The sequence below is a fragment of the Cricetulus griseus genome, chromosome 5 (assembly GCF_003668045.3).
Source record: "Cricetulus griseus strain 17A/GY chromosome 5, alternate assembly CriGri-PICRH-1.0, whole genome shotgun sequence".
Classification (NCBI taxonomy): domain Eukaryota; kingdom Metazoa; phylum Chordata; class Mammalia; order Rodentia; family Cricetidae; genus Cricetulus; species Cricetulus griseus.
The window spans coordinates 122,198,124-122,217,476 of NC_048598.1; the positions used below are offsets into that span (position 1 = coordinate 122,198,124).

General features: G+C 37.8%; 1 protein-coding gene, 1 non-coding gene and 1 pseudogene across 4 annotated transcripts in view; 1 reads left to right on the forward strand and 2 right to left on the reverse strand.

Annotated features, from left to right (window-relative positions):
• Positions 1–14,187, forward strand: part of Synj2bp (synaptojanin 2 binding protein) — a 37,380-nt gene extending 23,193 nt beyond the window's left edge. For all 3 annotated transcript variants that reach the window (XM_027418421.2, XM_035445675.1, XM_035445676.1), the window contains exons 3-4: positions 6,648–6,743; positions 8,872–14,187. In XM_027418421.2, coding sequence (XP_027274222.1) covers positions 6,648–6,743; positions 8,872–9,012 — 237 coding nt within the window. In that variant the 3' untranslated portion in view covers positions 9,013–14,187. The remainder of the gene's footprint in view (positions 1–6,647; positions 6,744–8,871) is intronic.
• Positions 9,640–9,761, reverse strand: LOC113835138. Its single transcript, XR_003486036.1, has one exon. It is a non-coding gene; the product is annotated as a small nucleolar RNA SNORA40 (small nucleolar RNA).
• Positions 14,188–15,778: 1,591 nt separating the features above from the next.
• On the reverse strand, positions 15,779–18,336 carry LOC113836025 (annotated as a pseudogene).
• Positions 18,337–19,353: the final 1,017 nt, after the last annotated feature.

The following is a 19,353-nucleotide window of genomic DNA, read 5'->3' on the forward strand; positions in this document are numbered from 1 at the left end:
TGGAAGCAAGAGGTATTGATCCTCCTGGAGCTTGAGTTACAGGCAATTATAAGTTGTCCCATGTGATTGCTAGGAACTGAACTCAGGTCCTCAGAAAGAGCACTACATGTTTTTAACTGCTGAGCCATCTCTCCAGGTCCAGAACCTTAGTTTTAGAATAAATTGAATGTTTCTAAAGTAAATCAGAATTCAGGCAAAATAAAACTCTTATTCCTGGATGCATGTTTTCATTTCTGTTCTACCTTACTGACTATAGTGTCATTATTATACTATTAGTTGTGGAAGTTGGGAAAGGTTAGATCATGCTATAGATTTTTTAAAATTAATGTTTTGGGCTGTTATTTTTCAGCTTATTTGTATGGAAATAACACACATAATTGGTATAAAGAATGGGAAAGTACTGAGAGGGTGAATTATTATCAAGGATTTCCTGGGAGTTAGACCTGGCTACAAAGGGCTGTCCTCAAATTAAGAGAAATTTGAAGTCCGATAGGACTTTTAGCAGAAGTGCCCTGTTTCCTCATGTGCTGTGGTCTAAAGAAGAAAAACTGTTTCCTACTTTGCCTCTTGAATTGAATAGGGCAAGAGGGCTAAACTGGTAAAAGGCTGAAGTAAATGAAGAGTAGACCAAGACAAGATTTGATTAAGAGATAATTATTATATCAGAGACTTGATTTAGAACTTCCATAAAACAGCAATATTCTTTTTAAAGTTCTTATTACAGTTTTGTTTTGGATTTTCTCTTTTGAATTACCTGTCATAGAGTTCATTTGATTAGTGATAAAAGTCGTATATGTGAAGTCTCCTGGTCATCTTAGATGCTAGCTTATTGGGTGGATACTTCCCTGCCATTCAGTTCATTTGGTAGCAGTATATGAAGACAGGAAGAATGTATACCTTTTTTTTTTTCATTTGACATATAAGATTTGAGAGATCTGGTTCAGTTTTGAATGTCTCCTTAGGAAGCCAGGCATGGGGACACACACCTAAAGTCCTCCCATACTCAAAAGGTAAAGCAGGAACATTTTGAGTTCAAGTCAATTGTGAATTACTTAGCAAGATCCTGTCTCAAAAAAGAGATACACATAAATCCAGGACAAGTAGTTATGAAAGCTTATAAATTAAGAATCTTAAGAATGTGTTCAATATATAAGTGCCATGGATGGCATTATTTTGGTCCATCTCACTGACTGTTTGGCATGTTTCAGCCCATGAAGCTTTTCCTAGTCCTTCTACATTAGACTGCAAGATAGGGATAGTGATTAATAATGAAGAATTTAGGAACAGGTATTTTGTCATTCTCAGAAGAAAGACATTGTAAAATACAAACCAACTTTGCAGTAGTAGAAATAAGAAAAACTGTGAGTGGGTTGTTAAAGGTACAGTGTGTAATTAGTATTTTACACAGAAATCACAATCTCTCAAACACTATCCCCTTGAGTGAAGAGAAATTTGAAAAGTATAGGGTTCAGTATAAGGCTTAAAGAGAGAGGCATGTTTGGAAATCTCTGCTTAAAGGCAGGTTATCTAAAAAAGAATTATAAGCAATTTTTAAGCACAAATGACAACTTTTAATGTAATCTTGTTTAATATTATAGTATAATATAGTGGGTTTTAATATTAGAGTATAATATAATGGGTATAATGATTATGCACATTTTCCAGCTAAGGAAACTGAGGCTTGATGAAGTCAGGTGGTTTTACAAGTGACATAACTAGCTTGGGGAAATAAAACTTCCATTTATCTAAATTTGGATCCTTTGTTAAAACTAATATTAACACTATATTGTCTTCCTAAAAAGCAAGTGAATAAGTAAGATTAACTACTCTAAAAAGGAAGTTACATAGTGAAATAACTAGTAGTTTATAAAAGAACTGAAATTAACCTTTCTATCAAGGGTAGAATTAATGGTATACTCCATCTTTAATCCCAACACTCAAGAGGTAGAGGCAGGAGGACCTCTATGAGTTCAAGGCCAGCCTGGTCTGCAGAGCAAACTCCAGGACAGCTAGAGCTGCACAAAGAAATCCTCTTTAAAAAAAAAAAAAAAAAAAAAGGAAAGAAGGAAAGAAAGAAAAGAAAAAACAGCCACACAAACAAAAATAATGCAAACAGTCTCTGTGGCTTACAGGCTATGACAGCCTCTTTCATCTCCAAAGTGAACCTTGTAGGCTATTACTTTTAAAAGGTTCCATCTATTTAACTTGCTTCATCCCTGGTTCCTTAAGTTTTCATTTATTATTCCCTATGATGTATCTATAAAAGTTTGCTAACTTATTTTATTAGCTTATTTTATTTAGTTAGCTATTTTGCAGTTCTAGGGATTGGATGCAGGGCCTTGTACGTGCTAGGTAAGTTGCTGTTACATCTCTTCTGCCCTTTCAGTTTATTTTTAATGGGTTTTCCTATTTCTCTGGAATACTTTCTCTGTTGTAAAATACCTTTATGTCTTTTTAACATTTCCTAAATTATCAGACTAAAACTCTATTCCATCTTTAGCGCACAAGTACACATCCATTGTAGGTAATGAATAGAATCATTAAGTATACATTTCCCGTGAGTTATTGCACTCTTTAATTTACTCTTACCATTCTCCCTGAATATTCTCCATATGTTGTCTTGATTTCAGGTTCTGGAAAAACTGTATGATATAGTGTGCATTTCTTCTTTTTTCATAAGAAGTGGAATTTGTTTTTTTCTTTTTTAAGATTTATTTATTTATTATGTATACAGTGTTCTGCCTGTATGCCAGAAGAGGGCACTGGATCTCATTATAGATAATTGTAAGTCACCATGTGGTTGCTGGGAATTGAACTCAGTACCTCTGGAAGAGCAGTCAGTGCTCTTAACCTCTGAGCCATCTCTCCAGCCCTGGAATTTAAGTTTCTATGGCCATTGCATATGATTTATACCAAAAGATAATAAAAATTTAGGTAAGCAAGTAAACACTTTTTAAAAAAAAAAAAAAGTCATTTATACTGTGAATGAACCAGAAGCAGATGTTCATAATGAATCTGAAGTTGAGTGAGAAGTAGACATCCGCTCACCCATTGTTTATTTTCTGTGTCTTGGTAAAAATGGTTTGATACTGGAAGCTGGGAGAATATTCTTTATGGTAAATAAAAGGTAGAATTAAGTTTCTTATTTCTCCTGCATGCCTGAATGAAGGGAGGGTCAAGAATAGTCATTCCTCAGTGAACTTAATATTCTTATAAATTCATGGTGATGTGGCTGGTTCTTATACAGTACATACTTGAATGTTCCATTTTGACCAACCTCCTATCATAGTGGTGACAGAGATTGGGCCATTAGTCAGCTGCATTTCAAAGTGTTAATTGGAAGAAGGAGTTTGATAATCGCATGTGGAAGGGAGCTATGAGAGATTAAACAGACATGCTGGAGAACTTTTCACACTTAGTATAGTAAGTCAAGAGAGCATCTATGTTTTCCTTACTTACCAGTTCCATTTTTATGTCCTGAGCAGTAAAATAGTTATGAACAGAATTGTACTGTAGGAAAGTGGATTGTGAGACAGCATTTAGGATAGGATGGGGAGAAATTGTGGGAAGTAAATCAGAAAAGACAGTCACTATGATTCAGCAAAGTAGCCACAACCTAAATTGGCAGCCTTAGGAGAGAAAGTAGCATAAAGTCATGATGTTAAGCTGCAAGACAGATACTACATGTGCCGATTATCTGACAAGAGAGTATTTAAAAATTATACATCTTAAGGCATAGGAATGTCATTAAGAAGGAAGTTAGGATATTCTGCTGTTGTAGGAAGTTATAAAGAGACTTTGGACATACTGAATTAGAGTCTACCAGAATATCTACCAGAATATCTAAGTATTAGCATCCAGCAGAGCACTGGCAAATCCTAAAGCAGAATTATTTTGGAGAATATGGTAGAAATGATGAAAGATGCCCATGAGGGAAATTTGGAAAGAAAAGATAGCTAACAATCAAGAATATATACCTACCTTGAGAGAGAAACAGACACAGAAATCAAGAAAAAAAAGTAAGAGAGCTAAGTATTCATCATCCAACATAAGGGAGGATTACAAAAAAAGACATTCTACCGGTTGTGAGAAAGTGGTAAGAATTAAGTATTTGAAGTCCCATCTGACCTTCAGGAGAGCATGTCGTTTCACTTTACATATGAAGGGAATGAATATTTAGTGGATACGGAGGTAGTACACACAGTACATGAAAACAGTCTTTTAATGTGCATGGTGTTTAGCCTGTTGTATGGATACATGTGTATTACATGTGTGCCTGGTGCCTACCGAAGCCAAATGAAGGCATCAGATCTCCTGGAACTGGGGTTACAGATGGTTGTGAACTGCCATGTTGCTGGGAACTGAACCCAAGTCATCTGGAAGAGCAGCCAGTGCTCTTGGCCAAAGGGTCATCTCTCCAGCCCTGCAAACAGTTTTTTCAACAATATTGCAGGGGAAGAAACAGAAGAGAGGAAGGGTACAGCTCTGTGCGTGCATTATTTTCTTTATAGAGGATAGTCGCTTTAGTTGAGGAGGAGCAGCAAAAGATCTGTAAATAAAATAGACTTAGAGATTAGGGAAAAGGAACAGTGAGAGAATATCAAAATTTGAGAGAGAAGATAACAGGGAAAGAGTGATGTGCCTTCAGTATTCTCACAAAGGGTGAAGCAAAGGAATCTGCTGAGGGAATCAGGGTTAGGCCAATGGAGAGGGTGTGTAACAGATATTGGTGAGCATTTATTAATGAGTTTGCTTGATGAATAGCAGAGGCTTAAGGATAGCTGTAGCAGCTAACTTGGATCTCTGTACAAAATGTAACCATGTTTTTCTCTGGGAATATGCAACTGAATGAAGGCAAGGAGCGTAGTATTCCCAGGACTGGAAAGATGTCAGGTAACCAGGATAAGAAACTCCAATAATTTATGAGTTGCTTTGTTGAAATTACAGTCAAAATCTTGGATGGATAAAATGCAAGTAAAATATGAAGAGGTGAAAGCCACTAACAGTAAAGAAGAAATCTAATGGAGGAATAAAAGTATGAAGAGTAGAAATTGTGGTCAGTTTTTTTTAGAGCTGGATATATGTTTAGTTTGTCTAGTGTTGATGTCTTGAGTTTGTCTCAGTAACTAAATACATTATAATTATTAGAAATATTCAGTGTGTAAAATGAAAGTATTGGTAGTTTCACTTACCAAAGATCCTAGCAGGACTTAAGAGTAGAAAGAACATTATAAATCAGTTAGAGAAGGAAGAGGTCAGGCTTTCATGGGGCTGGTGTTTCAAGATGACAGAGATAGATTTCTGTAGGGTAAGTAGACTCTTCCTATGTATTCTCACTATTGCTATCAAGCCTGCCTCTGACTACTTTTTCTTCTGGTGATTACTCTGTCGCTCCTACTGTGAATGGGAAATTTCCCCAGCTGCTGTGTTTCTTAAGCTCCCTATCCACTTGTCAACAACTTAGATCTGATCAGGACCATGTATATAAGTTCCCCCACTGAGCTTTTCCTGGGCTCCCAACAAATGAGAACTCTGCACAAACTTGATCTGTCTCAGTACCCTCTTGACCTACTCACTAACCTATGTCTATGATGAGAAGAATAAAAATGTAAATTGCCTTAGCTAAGGGGCAGTTGCCAAGTCAGGGTGGGAAAGTAAAAACATTCAAAGAACAGCAAAATGCAAGGAACTTCATTATTTAAATCCTCTGCCCCTAGCTTCTTCACTCATGATCTCTCTGTGTGTCAATGACTTCATCAATAAAAATCAATATAAAATGCAGGCTAACTCATAGAGTAACTGTAGGAATTAAATTTGATAGTGTATATGAAGCACGAACCCACTAAGTACACTAAATATTCTTACTGCTAATGCTGTTAATAGTGACAGTGACATGTATAAAAATATGTAATCTTGAACAAACTGGGATGTGTTGAGTTACTGTGTGCAGTATAGATAACACTTGTGACTCCTAGCACCAAAATGAATACTTGTGCTTCCTATTTGTCACCTCTTTGTAGTAGGAATGACCTACTTTCAAGTGATTTGTAAAATGTCGTATTATCACAGAAATAGATATTTAGTAAATTTGAGGACAGGAATATACATGGAACCAATGAAAATTGTTCACAATAAAATAAGCTCACTAGAATGGGCTAGTACAGCTTTACACAAAAATCAAAATAAATTTGGGAACATAGAATTAGGTTTCCAGGGCTGATGCTAGAAATGCTGACTATTAGGAATAAAAGGATAGGGGGTAACCTAGAAGATTCTTCATGACTCATGTAGAAACAGACAAATATCCACAAATAATATGCAAATACAGTAACAGGAACCCATACATCTAAACAAGATAAGCACAGAAACTCATCAGGAAGAGAAACAATTCTAGTTAAATCTGAATTCATTTCAGATAGTTTGTGGATCCTAAGTTGTAGGAAAACATAACTTTGAAAATGAAGAAGTACTTCCTCCTGAGTGCCAAGTAACTTAGGCCATATTCCTAGCTCTTGGGATTTGCCCTGAAAGAGTTTGATTTTATTTTTAATAAATAAAGGGTTGGTTGCCTGCATGAAAGTAAATTGTTCACTTTAGAGACTTAGTTCCTTGCTTTTCTTACTTCTCTTTCTTGCTGTTTTTGAAAGGTAAATGGCCAAGACCTAAAGAACCTGCTACACCAGGATGCTGTAGACCTCTTTCGTAATGCAGGATATGCTGTGTCCCTGAGAGTACAACATAGGGTAGGTATCACTTGCAGCCAGACATGGGACAGTAGGCTTTCTCACTGCACTTTGGAATATACTTGTGGATGTAATCTTCAAAGTCTTTTTTATTTTTTTCTTTTGCTATTACTGCTTTGTAGGGTTTGTCTAGCATACTCAGGAGTCCTTTGGCATTTCTGCTTCTCAGTAGAAGTGTATATATAACATTAACATTATACTTATAACCCAGGTCAAAAATTACCTTCAGTGTAGGTTTTTTTTTTTTTAAGTAAAGTTTAATCAAGTGAAAATGGAAAGAAACTGGAATCACTTTTACTTTTTGTTAGAGAGTACCATTTTTGTACCTTTGAAAACTCTTATTTATGACTGCAAAGATGGCTATGTTTTCTGTCTTCTGTTTCCATGACCACATTGGCTAAGACCTGAGTGCAAACTTGAAAGGTAACTCTTAAGAAAAAAAGAAATGGAATTGAGAATACTTACCTCTGCTGTTGCTTCTTTTCTTTCTTTTTCTTTTCTTTCTTTTTTTTGAGATAGGGTTTTTTTGTATAGCCTTGGCTGTCCTGGAACTCACCCTGTAGATCAGGCTGGTCTTGAACTCACAGAGATCCACCTGCTCTGCCTCCCAAGTGTTGTGTATAAAGGCTTGTGGCACCTCCTATCTACATCTGCTTCTTATTTCCTGGTGTTTTAGAATTTGTATGATGGGGAGGAGGTCTGAGTTCCTCTCACAGCATCAAAGATTTCTGAGTTCATCTATAGCCCAAGTTCAGTGTTCCTATGATTCTTTTTTAAATTGGTATATTCTTTGCTAAAAGGCCAAGTGAGGATTTAGAGGCTCAAGAAGATTAAAAGGAGCTAGTAAAAAATTGGAGAAAGCAGAAGCTAACTTGAACTACATGGTGAGACTCTGTGTTAAAGAAAAAAAAAAAACAACTAAAGAAAAGAAAAATAAGAAAGGCAAAACATAAGGCTATCAAGAAAGTAACCAGGTTGCAAACAGAATGTGAATGTAATAGACTCAAAAGCAGGTTGATAAGAGACAGTATTGGTCTGCTTTTGCCATGGCTTTTCTGTTTCTAAAGCATGGGAGAATTTATGTAGGCATATAAATAATAGGCATATATTTCAGATATGATAAGGGTTCCATTTGAAGGCATCTGGGAATTTATTTTCAGTGTTCACTTTAGGAAATATCCATAAATAACTTACAATGCAACAAGCTCTATTGGTTAAAAATTCACCTAATCCTGAAAACCATGTTTTTAAGTGAGCATGTCTTCTCAGGAAGAAATAAGTGGTAGAGTAAGTATAAAAGATAGTTTGTTGTCTTGCTTTACAGTTGCAGGGGTAAGAATTTCATGGGCTATATGTGGTTAAGCCTAAGTGAAATACAATGGTATTATAGTTATTGCAAGTTAACTATAAAAAAATTGGTATTAAGAATGGCTATCCCTGCAAAACAGGACTGAAATGAAGAAAAACAATCTAGCTATTAAAGGAAATTCTTGGGGGAATAGAAACTGATAATGATTTGGACATAGTTTATTTATCTCTTGAGTCTTTAATGTCTATTTCACATAGATTTTACCTTTATCTGTGACTAACATTGCAAACTTAGACATGAAAAACAAAACCCCATGTTAGGAGCAAGAGGGTTATTTGGAAGCTGTAAAGCATTTCCAAGTAATGACATTGCAACTGGATCTGCTCTTATTTTATTCCAATTACTGATAGTTTTTATAAGTAAATATTTTCAGAAAGAAGTCTTCCTTTCTCTCCCATTTCCTGCTCAGCAATATCCAGACTTCCTGAAGGATCATAGGTTTCATCTCATCCTTTCATTTTCCTGATAGGAAGCATATATAACAAGATAGAGGCATTATAAAAACAGAGATGGTGTACTTTACCCTGTGAGGTCCCATAAGTCAGTACCAAGCAAGGTTAAATGCTTCCCTGTCAGAACTGTTTTCTTCCCAGAGTATCCATGAAAGTAATGCATCAGCTATGACAAGAGCTTTTTCTGCTAGGTTATGTGGGGTAGCTTTGGGTGGTGTAGAACTACATCTCCAGGTAATTGTCAACTTGGATCTTTTAGTTGTGGCAAATGCAGTAGTCAGAGTTAATGTTTTGCCTTCTCTTTCAGTTACCGGTGCAGAATGGACCTATAGTACATCGAGGTGAAGGAGAACCAAGTGGTATTCCTGTAGCTATGGTGCTGCTACCAGTGTTTGCCCTCACCATGGTCGCAGTTTGGGCCTTCGTGAGATACCGAAAACAGCTTTGAAATGCTTGCTGTCTTCCAGTGTGTCCAGTGAACTATTTCTCTCACTCACCTTCCTGCCATTCTCCCATGTCCTTTCTTCTCTACATAGCCAACACTTGATTTAAAGTGACTGATTACACTCAAAACTTTACTGTTCAAACTCGCCAAATCTTCTAATTCTAATGGGAGAATAAAGGTATTATTTGGAGAATAAGCTGGGGCGGGGAGAGGGAAGCCTTGCTGAGAACAAATGAGAAGTTACATATTTTACTAGAACTGCCAATAAAAATTCAGCTATCACCCAAAGAGGAAAGCTCAGTCTTCCTGTAACCACAGATGACACCTTTTTCTTAGCTGGTATGCTTTGAAGGCTAGCTGTGCTACATGAAAGGAGGAGCTAATTTTTCTTTTTCTTTTAATGCTTTTCCTTGTGAAGTGTTTGTGGCCTTTAATTTGTAACTATACCTAGATGCCTATATTGGACACAGGCAAATGGAGGATTTTTTTTTTTTACTTCAAAAAGAAAATACATACAGTAATCCACATGCATATATGATAGCATAACATTGATGCCTTATAAGAGTTGAGAAAACCATACTGGTTCCTGGGTTTCTAATGGACAATTTTTTGAGGGGAGTAGGGGGTCATCATATTCCTTCATATGTAATCAAGACTCATATTAAGCAATGAGTTCTGGATTGTAAAGAGACCTTACTTTTACACTTGTCTGTAAGTCCTTGTCCACCAATTAAAAAAGCTTACTCAGTGCTAAGGGATGATTGTAACTGAAGAACTTCAAGAGCTTTTTTTTTGCAGAGCATGGATAATGGGGATGGGAAAATTTCAAAGAGAATACTCAGTGTTATTAGGAAAATAGTAACTGAAGCAATTAGTTGAAAACTGTAGAAGAACAAGTGTCACACAGTAGCTATAGTGAACTGGTGAATTGTAATAAAACAGCTCTCCTCAAGTCAATCTGTTCAAAAGACTTTGCGGTATAAAGATAAGTCCTACCAACCTCTGAAGTACCCTAGTTGGTATTTTACAGTGCTGTTAACTGGGCAGCAGTGGGGCCAAATGAACCAGAAGGGCCAAAAGTTTTCTTGATAGACAACTGAAAAAAAAGTCATGCCTCAAGATGCCACTTGCACCCTCAAGGCTACTTAACAGTTTTCAGCTTCTAGTATCAGGCAACACCTTAGGGAAGGAGCTGCCTTCCTGGTAGGGTAGACTTAAAATCACCCTGCTTCTGATGGAATTAGGATAAGAAGGCCTGATGATGAATTGATTTGGTTTTGTTTACCGCCTCCCCCACCCCCCACCCCAGCTCTAAACACTAGTTTCGATTTTAATAAGTTAATGGACCATTTTTCAGAGAAGAGGAAGGAATATGTTTTGTTTGTTTGGTAGAGGGGACGGGAAGTTTGGGGAGTGCTTCCGAGGACAGCCCGAGAGCAGAATGTGGGTGAACAGATGGCAGAGAATAGCAGGGATAGTGGGAGCCATCCTGCCCATGTAGTGTCTGAGTTGCTTTTAGAGTGCTGAGGATAATTGAACCAAGACAGGTTTTTTGAACAAAAGAATTTCCATCTTCTAAGTATATTGGCCAGACTATTATTTTGACACAAGGTTATGAGTTTTCCTGACAATTTAGCAATTACTTAACAAGTGTTGGTTGTGCATTAGTTTTATCAAGATAACCTGTACAAAGACGGGAAATGCACAGACTTCATCTGAAAGGACACTGTGGTTGCAGTTAGGAAGAGCACAGTTAAAATGGAACTAGCCACGTAAGTGCAAGTTGTTGTGTATATTGTAGACAACAAAAGAAAATAGCTCCTAAGAATTGGAGCATTCCATAGAGGAAGGGACAGGTTAAGGATCTCTAGGTGCTAACCATCTAGTAAGAGCATTCATAAATAGGTGGAAATTAAGAGTATCAGGTTGGATAAGAAATGAAACCAGTATGTAAAGAAATGTTGCCGTGGAAATGGAGCACAGTGTGATGATCAACAAGATGATCAAGAGGTCTTTTAAGGGAATCAAAAAAGGAAAGCTGTTGTGTTGTGGCATCAGAGTAGAATGGAAAGGAAAGTCTTAAAGTCTGATGAAACTTTGCCTCTGGGTAAACTTGATACAGGGAGAGATTTGCTTTAAACAATCTTTACGTAACTAAGCCTTTCAGTACTGTCTGAAATTTACTTAGTGACAGGAGTTATTGTAAGTCCCCCAGAAAATACAAAACTATATTGTAGTTCTTGTCACAGCCAGCGCCACTCTGGAGGCCCAGTGTCGGGTACTCTCCTTGTATGCAATGGCATATATAAAAGCGTCTGCCGTGGGCTACTTACCTCAGTATTCATCTCAGGGTTTTAAAGTTATTGTTAAAAGATTGTCACACATACAAAGTGAAACAAATGGCAAGAAGGATAGAAAAGTGTTGTATGTTGATATATGTAAATGAAAAACATCATTGGTGGGAGTTTTACTTTACATCAGTGGTAGGGATTCTGACACAGTCGGGTCTCCTTGGGAAATAAACAATACTTGATCAAAACATTTAAAATTTAGGCAAATACTTCAGTATTTCACTTTTTGTTGTATGAAAACTAAAATTAGCATAGATGGAATGTTAAGAATCCATGATAGAGTGTGAAAAATTTATGTTCATCATACTGACTCTAATATTCCTACCACTTGTAGACTATATATGATGCTCCTGCCACATAAATTATAATGTTTAAAGTTTTGAAAATTGATTATAGGTATACTTAAAGTATTTCTTGTATTTATCATTGTGTTTTATATGTAATTCTAATAGATATTGTTTGCTTCAGTTGTTTCTGTTTCCTTTTCCTGAAGTTTTCTGTGTGAGTGATTTCATGTAATTAATTGAACCATCTACTCACAGGCAACATGTGAAAATAGTATTTGTAATTATAGTCTATGGCAGGAACTATACTAAAGTGACTGGTGACACTATGTATTACTCTGAGATCCAAGTATTGCTATAAAGAGACTGAGAATGAAAAAAATAAATTATTTTCCTAAGATTATATGGGTAATAATAGAATCACAATTTAAACTTGGGACTTTGGGTGACAGTATCAGTAAGTATTTCCATTGCTAACAGTTCTCAAAGCAAGGTCTCTGGACAAAAGCATCAATATTTCCTGAAATTCTTGGATGTCATCCCATACATGGAGTGAGATGAACATGGCCACCAGCAACTGTGTCTTTCTAGGCAGCTGACTAAGGCTGAAGCTTGAGATTTACCACTGTCAGGAGCTGTTCTCTGGTTAGAATCACTTGGTCAACCCACATTAAATAAGGACTTCTGGGACTAGGACTTGGACAACAATAAAATATGTTTTATCAGGTGGCTAAAATGTGCAGCCTCTTTTGGAAGTGTTCCTTGGCATTTAAAGTATCAGATACCTGCAGATGAGGCTCTAGCCAGAATCAAGAACTTGGCTAAGTTCAGAGCCCAGCTCTCTAATAAGTAGAGTAAGAAGTGGAACATTGTTTCCCTCCTGTGTGCTCAGGACAGATCAACCTCGGGTACATATGTGCAGCCAATAAGAACCAATCATAGGATAGTGAATCTAAAAGACTCTTGGATAAATTTGTATTAGAAGTGAGAAAAGTTAATTTGTGTGTGTGTGTGTGTGTGTGTGTGTGTGTGTGTGTGTGTGTGTGTGTGTGTGTCTCAAATTTGTTTTGGGAGTGTCCACTACAAGGATACATACAAAACTATATTTAAAAACTCGTGTTCTGTCTTTTCTCATTGGGCTTTCAATAAAGACCATTGTAGGCATCAAGATTGGAATGGGAGAGTATATTGAACAATCCAAGAAACCCAATCACGTGTTGTTTTAATTTCAGTAGTTTAAAATAAATATAGGTTGTTTGTGATATTTTTGTTTTTATTGTGCAAATAAGCAATTAAAATACATTTAGAGGCCAAGCATGGTGATACATCTTTAATCCCAGCATTTAGGAGGCAGAGGCAGATCAGACAGATCCCTGTGAGTTGAAAGTCAGCTGTGTGTGTGTGTGTGTGTGTGTGTGTGTGTGGTCAATAATGATTTTTTCTACCCACTTTTAGTGGAAAATATCTTTGATTAAGATTTTTTTCTTCATTCAGCAGATAACTATCAACACCAGTACAGAAATACAATGATAAAATAGTCACTAAACTCAAGTAGCCCAGCATCTGAGAGTAGGTGGGCTTGATGTTAATATAACTTTCTAATATCACTGAGAAGTACACATTTTGAATTCGTAAGCTCTCTACCTCTCACAATAGTTTAAGAGTTGACTGTCAACCCAGGCTAAGCCTTTTTTGCTGTTCCTTTTAACTGCAAATCTTTTTTTTTTTTTTAAGAATAGCTCTCACAGCCTGCAGTGCAGTTATGATTAAGGGGTGGGGGGAGTAGATACAGTATTTTAAAGAATTGTGCCCAGTGGGAACCAGATTTTGAACTGCCATTGACTCTTATGTTGGTATCAGTAGATACAAAGCACATGACTGTTTACCTGATGCACTTGATATTATAAAAATTTACAGAAGAAAGCAATATTGGTATAAGGAATCTAGCTCCAGTAAACACTAATGCCTGTGACTATACAGTTCCTCACTGTTATGTTCCATTGTAACAGGAGAAAGGGAAGGGAAGAGGACCGATGTAAGTTTTCAAATGCAATATCGTTATTAATCAGCAGATTGATTTACAAAACAACTGTGTAAATATATTGACTAGTCACAGAAAAATGGGATGATCCTTTTCATAGTTGGTAGATTTGCAAATGAAGACACAGATGAAATTCTGTTTTTGTTTTACTTCTGTGTCTCCAATGCTAATTTGAATGAATTTGTTACTTCTGGATACTTGTACACCTTCCAGGCCATTCAGTTCTTGGAACATTATTTTCCTTAAATGCCTTATGTTGTTTTCTTTCTGCTATGATTCTTATGTTCCCCCTTGCATCCCTGAATGTAAACAGCAGCTGTTTCACAGGTTAGATGCCTGACAACTACTTGGAAAACAAGTAGACATGAAATCACACTAAGTAGGAAGTATCACCACAAATCCAGTATTGATGCTGATTTCAGTCTCTCTGTTTGATACCAGTGCATCCAGATATGCCTATTGAACTATGATATTCAATAAAGACCTGCTGAACTTATTTGAATATCTATGGTCTTGGATTTTTTCTTTTGGAGACTATTAAATAACTATTTCCTTATTTTTATGTCACTTTAAACCATCTCTGATGGGACAATGGGAAGAGGAAAGAAACCTAAATTTGAGGCATACTTTTGATGGAAGAGGTAAGCACTAGGACTCAGCGCTGCTAAATAGAGGTGCTTAACAATTACTCACCAGTGTCATAGGTATATCTGAAGCCCTTAACATTTCATTAAGGCTTATACAAGAGTAACTGTTATGTCCATTTTATGATGAGATGGGCAAGGCATAAAGAGGTTAAAAAATTTGTCCAGGTCACACAGTTACTAAGTGTCACCTAGGACTTAAAGTCAGGCAATCTGGCCTTAAAACACTATATGGCTCTACTTTCAGGTGCTAGATGCTATATTTTGCTGCCCTTTCTCAATATCAGTTTCTCAAAACTACAAGGCAGTACAAATTGTTCCATCTTTATAGAGAAAGTAACTGGATGTTTAAAGAAGATAACTTGCTGTAGTAAGTTATCTTAGATAACTTGATGTGTAGCTGTTTACTTACCAGATTTGGCAATTTACTTCAAATCAGTGAAGACTCCTGTACTCTTGAAGTACTTCAGAAAATGAAAGCTTATGTTTAATTTGATCCAGTCATGCTGCTAGATTTTTCAATTATGGGCCATAATACAAACTTGAGTGTACTAAGGTAATGTTTTATAGTTAAAGTAGCAGCACCATTCTGTCTTTATATTCAGGGTTTGGGAGCAATTGCCAATATTTACTCACCCTCTTCTATTACCCAAACCTAAGATGGGAGGCAGAAACAGGTTTTTATCATAGTTTAATAAGGACTTATTAAATGTGAAAATTAAGCTTTATTCTTTGGGTTTGTACAGAGCTGAGCTTGATTTTTTTTTATAAAGGCAGTTTATACTATCATTGATGTCATAGAGTTTAAACATAGTTCATAACAAATCATTTGGTGGTCCATAGTGTATATAAAATGACTATTGTGATAGACAAGGTTTGTCAGTTACATGCTGAACCATTGCAAAAATAATAGGTGGCTTAGTGCAATAATGTTTCAGTAATTCTTTCAAAATGAAACTTCTGTCTAGTGATTATTTCTTCTGCTAGTAACATTAGCTGCAGTCAACACTAGCTGAACATGACTGTACCTAAATAGGTAGTGCAGTACATGGGTAGTCCCAGGTGGTTTCTCTTATATGCCTGGCAGTGCTGACTGTTGACTGGAGTGTCTTGGTTTTTCTCCATGTGACCTTTCATCTTCCAGTAGATTAGGCTTTTACCCAGCATTGGGAGGGTGGGGGTCTTCAGGAGAACATTTCTTCCCCCCCCCAAGAGATTATTTTTTTATTAGTTCACATTAGAAACAAGCCTGCTTCACATCAGTCCCTTTCCCCTCGCTCCCAACCCCCCACCTCATCCTCCCTCTGCTCCCCAAGGAGGGTAAGGCCTCCATGGGGGTTCCCAGTAGTCTGTCATATCATCCTGGGCAGGGCCTAGGCCCTCCCCCATGTGTCCAGGCTGAGAGAGCATCCCTCCATGTGGGATGGGCTCCCAAAGTCCCTTCTTACACCAGGGATAAGTACTGATCCACTACCAGGGGCTCCCTAGAGTGCTGAGGCCTCCTCATTAACATCCATGTTCAGGGGTCTGGATCAAGAAAGGGAAATTGTAATGCAAAAGTACTTACCAAACCTTCACTTTTGTCACACTTGTTAGCAACTTTTAAAAAAAGTTTGCTACTATTACCATTTTTACTATTTATCTTTATATCATCAGATGTTACCAGATTTCCTGGTATTTGACAAACATTTGGTCACATCAAATTAGTGAAAAAAAAAATGTTTGTTTGCTTCTCCAAATCCTATTTCCCTGCCACAGTCTGCTACTGGTTCAGCATGAGAATTTAAATATAGTGCCACCTAGATTTTGTCCTACAACAAGGCCTCCACAGTGTGTCAGACAGACTTGGCTTAAAAAGGAGGAGTGAGGTGCGTGTTAGCAAAGAGCGAATCCATTAGACCCTATCGTCAGATGATTTCGCTTCACTATTCTGTGTTGTGGGGGACTTTCTTTCATACCCACTGTCTCAGGCGGCAGGCAGTCCCTCCAGTTTCTGTTGAAGCTGAAGACAGTGGTCATCACATCACTCTCAACTGGAAGTCCAAGACCTAAAAGTTTTCACATATTCAGCTGGTTTCACAGACTTGAAGACTGTCACCACATTCCTCTGGGTATGGAACCAAATCAGAACCCGGGCTGTTTCCATGTGCTTTGCAGTAATCCATCTCTTTAATCTTGGGATCCTCCAGTAGTGAAGGCTTGACCCAAGGTCTATCAAGAGAGCCCAGGGGGCTGTAGGCCATGATGATGTCCCTGGAGTGACAGACAGTACTGGATCAGTTTGTCCTGGGTGAGGTGTGGATGACACTGATTTATTTTTCAGTCCAGGCTTGTTCTAGAGCCTTTTGTTTTGTTTTGTTTTTCTTGTTTTTGTTTTTCAAGCTTGGGTTTCTCTGTGTAGCTTTGGAGCCTGTCCTGGTACTTGCTTTGTAGACCAGGGTGACCTCAAGTAGATCCCCCTGCCTCTGACTCCCAAGTGCTGGGATTAAAGGTGTGAGTCACCACTGCCCAGCGTTTCAGAGCCTTTCAATCTGGAAGTGCTTGAAGTTGGAGGTGCCCAGGGCTTCCATTAACTACCAATTGCCTACCAGTTCTTCCCTGATACCGCAGACATCCAAGAGTGTTATTTAACTGGTGAATAACATGGCCCTTTTCCTCTTTGACGAATAGCTCCTTTTTGGGCTGAAGTCTTTGTGGCTCGTGAATAAGATAGTTCAGTTTCAGATGCATGAGAGTCTTATGAAACACTACTTCATCAGTTGTCTCTGAAAGCAGGTGGTCCACAAACTGCTGACAATAAATAGCTCCGCCACACCCAGCTTCACAACTTTCTCTTCCATCTTCTCTTGGATGGCTTCTTCCATTTCACTCTCATAATATCCATATGTGCAGTCACTGTGGCAATATCTATCATCAGTGGCCACCTTCACAGCTTCCTTGACTTGGCTTGGGGGAGAGAGTTCCAGGTAACCAGGCCCACAATGGGCATCTTGGTTTGGGTACTAAGCTACCCAAAAGGTAGCCATGACTGCTGCAGATGTCTGTCCATTTGTCAGTGTCTTCATAGCTGAAACAAGTCAGTGAAGCCCAGAACCACTGTGGAAAGAAACCTCACCTCTGCTATCTAATAGAATTAGTGCAAAGATGTGGGTGTTTTTTAATTTGCCACAGTAAGAAAGTCTGTGAACTGAAGAGATCACAAATCAGCAAGCGTTTCCTCAAAAAGCCACCTAGTAAAGGACTATGGCTGGGGAGATGGTAGAGGCATCTCCTGCCGGGTCTGAGGACCTGAGTGATTCCTGAACTCACAAGATGGAAGACATCTGGCTCCCTCAAATTGTCCCCTCACTGACATTCCAGCAGCAGGTCACATGTTCCCCCACCTACACCCAAAACACACATTAAACTTTTAAAATGTTTTAGGCTTACAATTCCTATTTTTATATGTGAAAGCAACCATGAATATTATAACAAAAAGGGATGACTATATTCCAATAAAGTTTTATAGTCACAGGTTAGTAATAGTGACACACTCAGTGTACTGTCAACCTTGTTACTGACATATCATAACTGTACTTAAGCAAACCTAGAAGGTAGAGCCTGTCCTCAGGTTTCAAATTCATATAGCATGTAATTTGACCTTTCTGTATCAAAACAGAAAAGATATGGTAAAAATACTAGGCTATAGAAATTTTTAGCTGTTAGTATGCAGTCCATAGGAAGCTAAAATACAGTATGTTTCATTACTAGTTACCAAAACAAACTCCAGACCTGTCCTTGATAGGCTTTTGTTCAAATTACTAAAAATTGTAGGCTAGATTTGTTTAAAAATGGAAGAATTGTCCCAAATGTTGATCCCTTTGAGTCCTAAACCAAAAAGCACGACACATTTAAAGAATGCCTCTTAAAAATACCTGGATGGAGAGGAGGCTCAATAGGTAATGTGCTCGCTGTGCAAGCATAAGGGCTGGAGTTTGGTTTCCATTAACCACATAAAAGTTGGGCATGGTGTCACTAAGCTGTAACACCAGCAGCTGGATGAGGTGACAGGATCCTTGGGATTGGTTGGCTTCCTGGCCAGCCAGTCTAGCCAAAATGGAAAACTCCAGGTTCAAAGAGAGACTGCCACAAAAAATAAGGTGGAGTGAGAGGAAGATGCCAAAGCCCCTACACCAGCACATAACATGGAGAAGGAGCACAACTACCTCCAAGACAGGAGCCAGGAAAAAAAATCACAAAAGTTCCCCTTGTTCTGTTTTTTGAAAGCGAACAGTAGCTATTGCTAGAATTAAATGTAAGTATCCATCATGGCCAGAATCTCACCCTTAAGATTCAAGTGTTCACATGAAAATACTGAGTTTATTGGACATTATAGAAGTGTTTGCATTTATCTAAAATAAGTGTATTAGAACTGAAGAGATGGCTCAGAAGTTGAGAGCATATACTGCTCTTGCAGAGGACCAAGGTTTAAATCCCAGCCCTTAAGTTTGCATACCTCATAACCCATCTTTAATTCCGGTTTCAGGGGATCTGATACCTTTCACCTCAGGGGGCATGTGCATTCGTATGCACACGCATGCACACAGATAGGTACACACACACATAATAAGACTCCTTATAATAAGCCCGTTATTTTCCCTATTTAAAAGATGGAAAAGTAGTATTGGTTTTAGGGGTATGAAGTTACTGTCTCCAGTTAATATGTAATTTTAAGGGAGTCAAAATATGAAGTTTAGACCTCAACTTTTTCAACCAGTGTCCCATGAAGAGCCATGAAGTTTGGTTGTGTATGCACAGACCACTGGTTGCCTCACTTAATCAACCTAGATGCCCCTCAACTGAAGAATGGATAAAGAAAATGTGGTACATTTACTCACTCATACATGGATATTTGACATAGAGCAAAGGATTACCAGCCTACAATCTAAACTCCAGAGAAACTAGGAAGTAAGGAAGACTCTAAGAGAGACATGGTCCCCCAGAGAAAGGGAAAAGGACAAGATCTTGGCAAATTGGGAGCACGG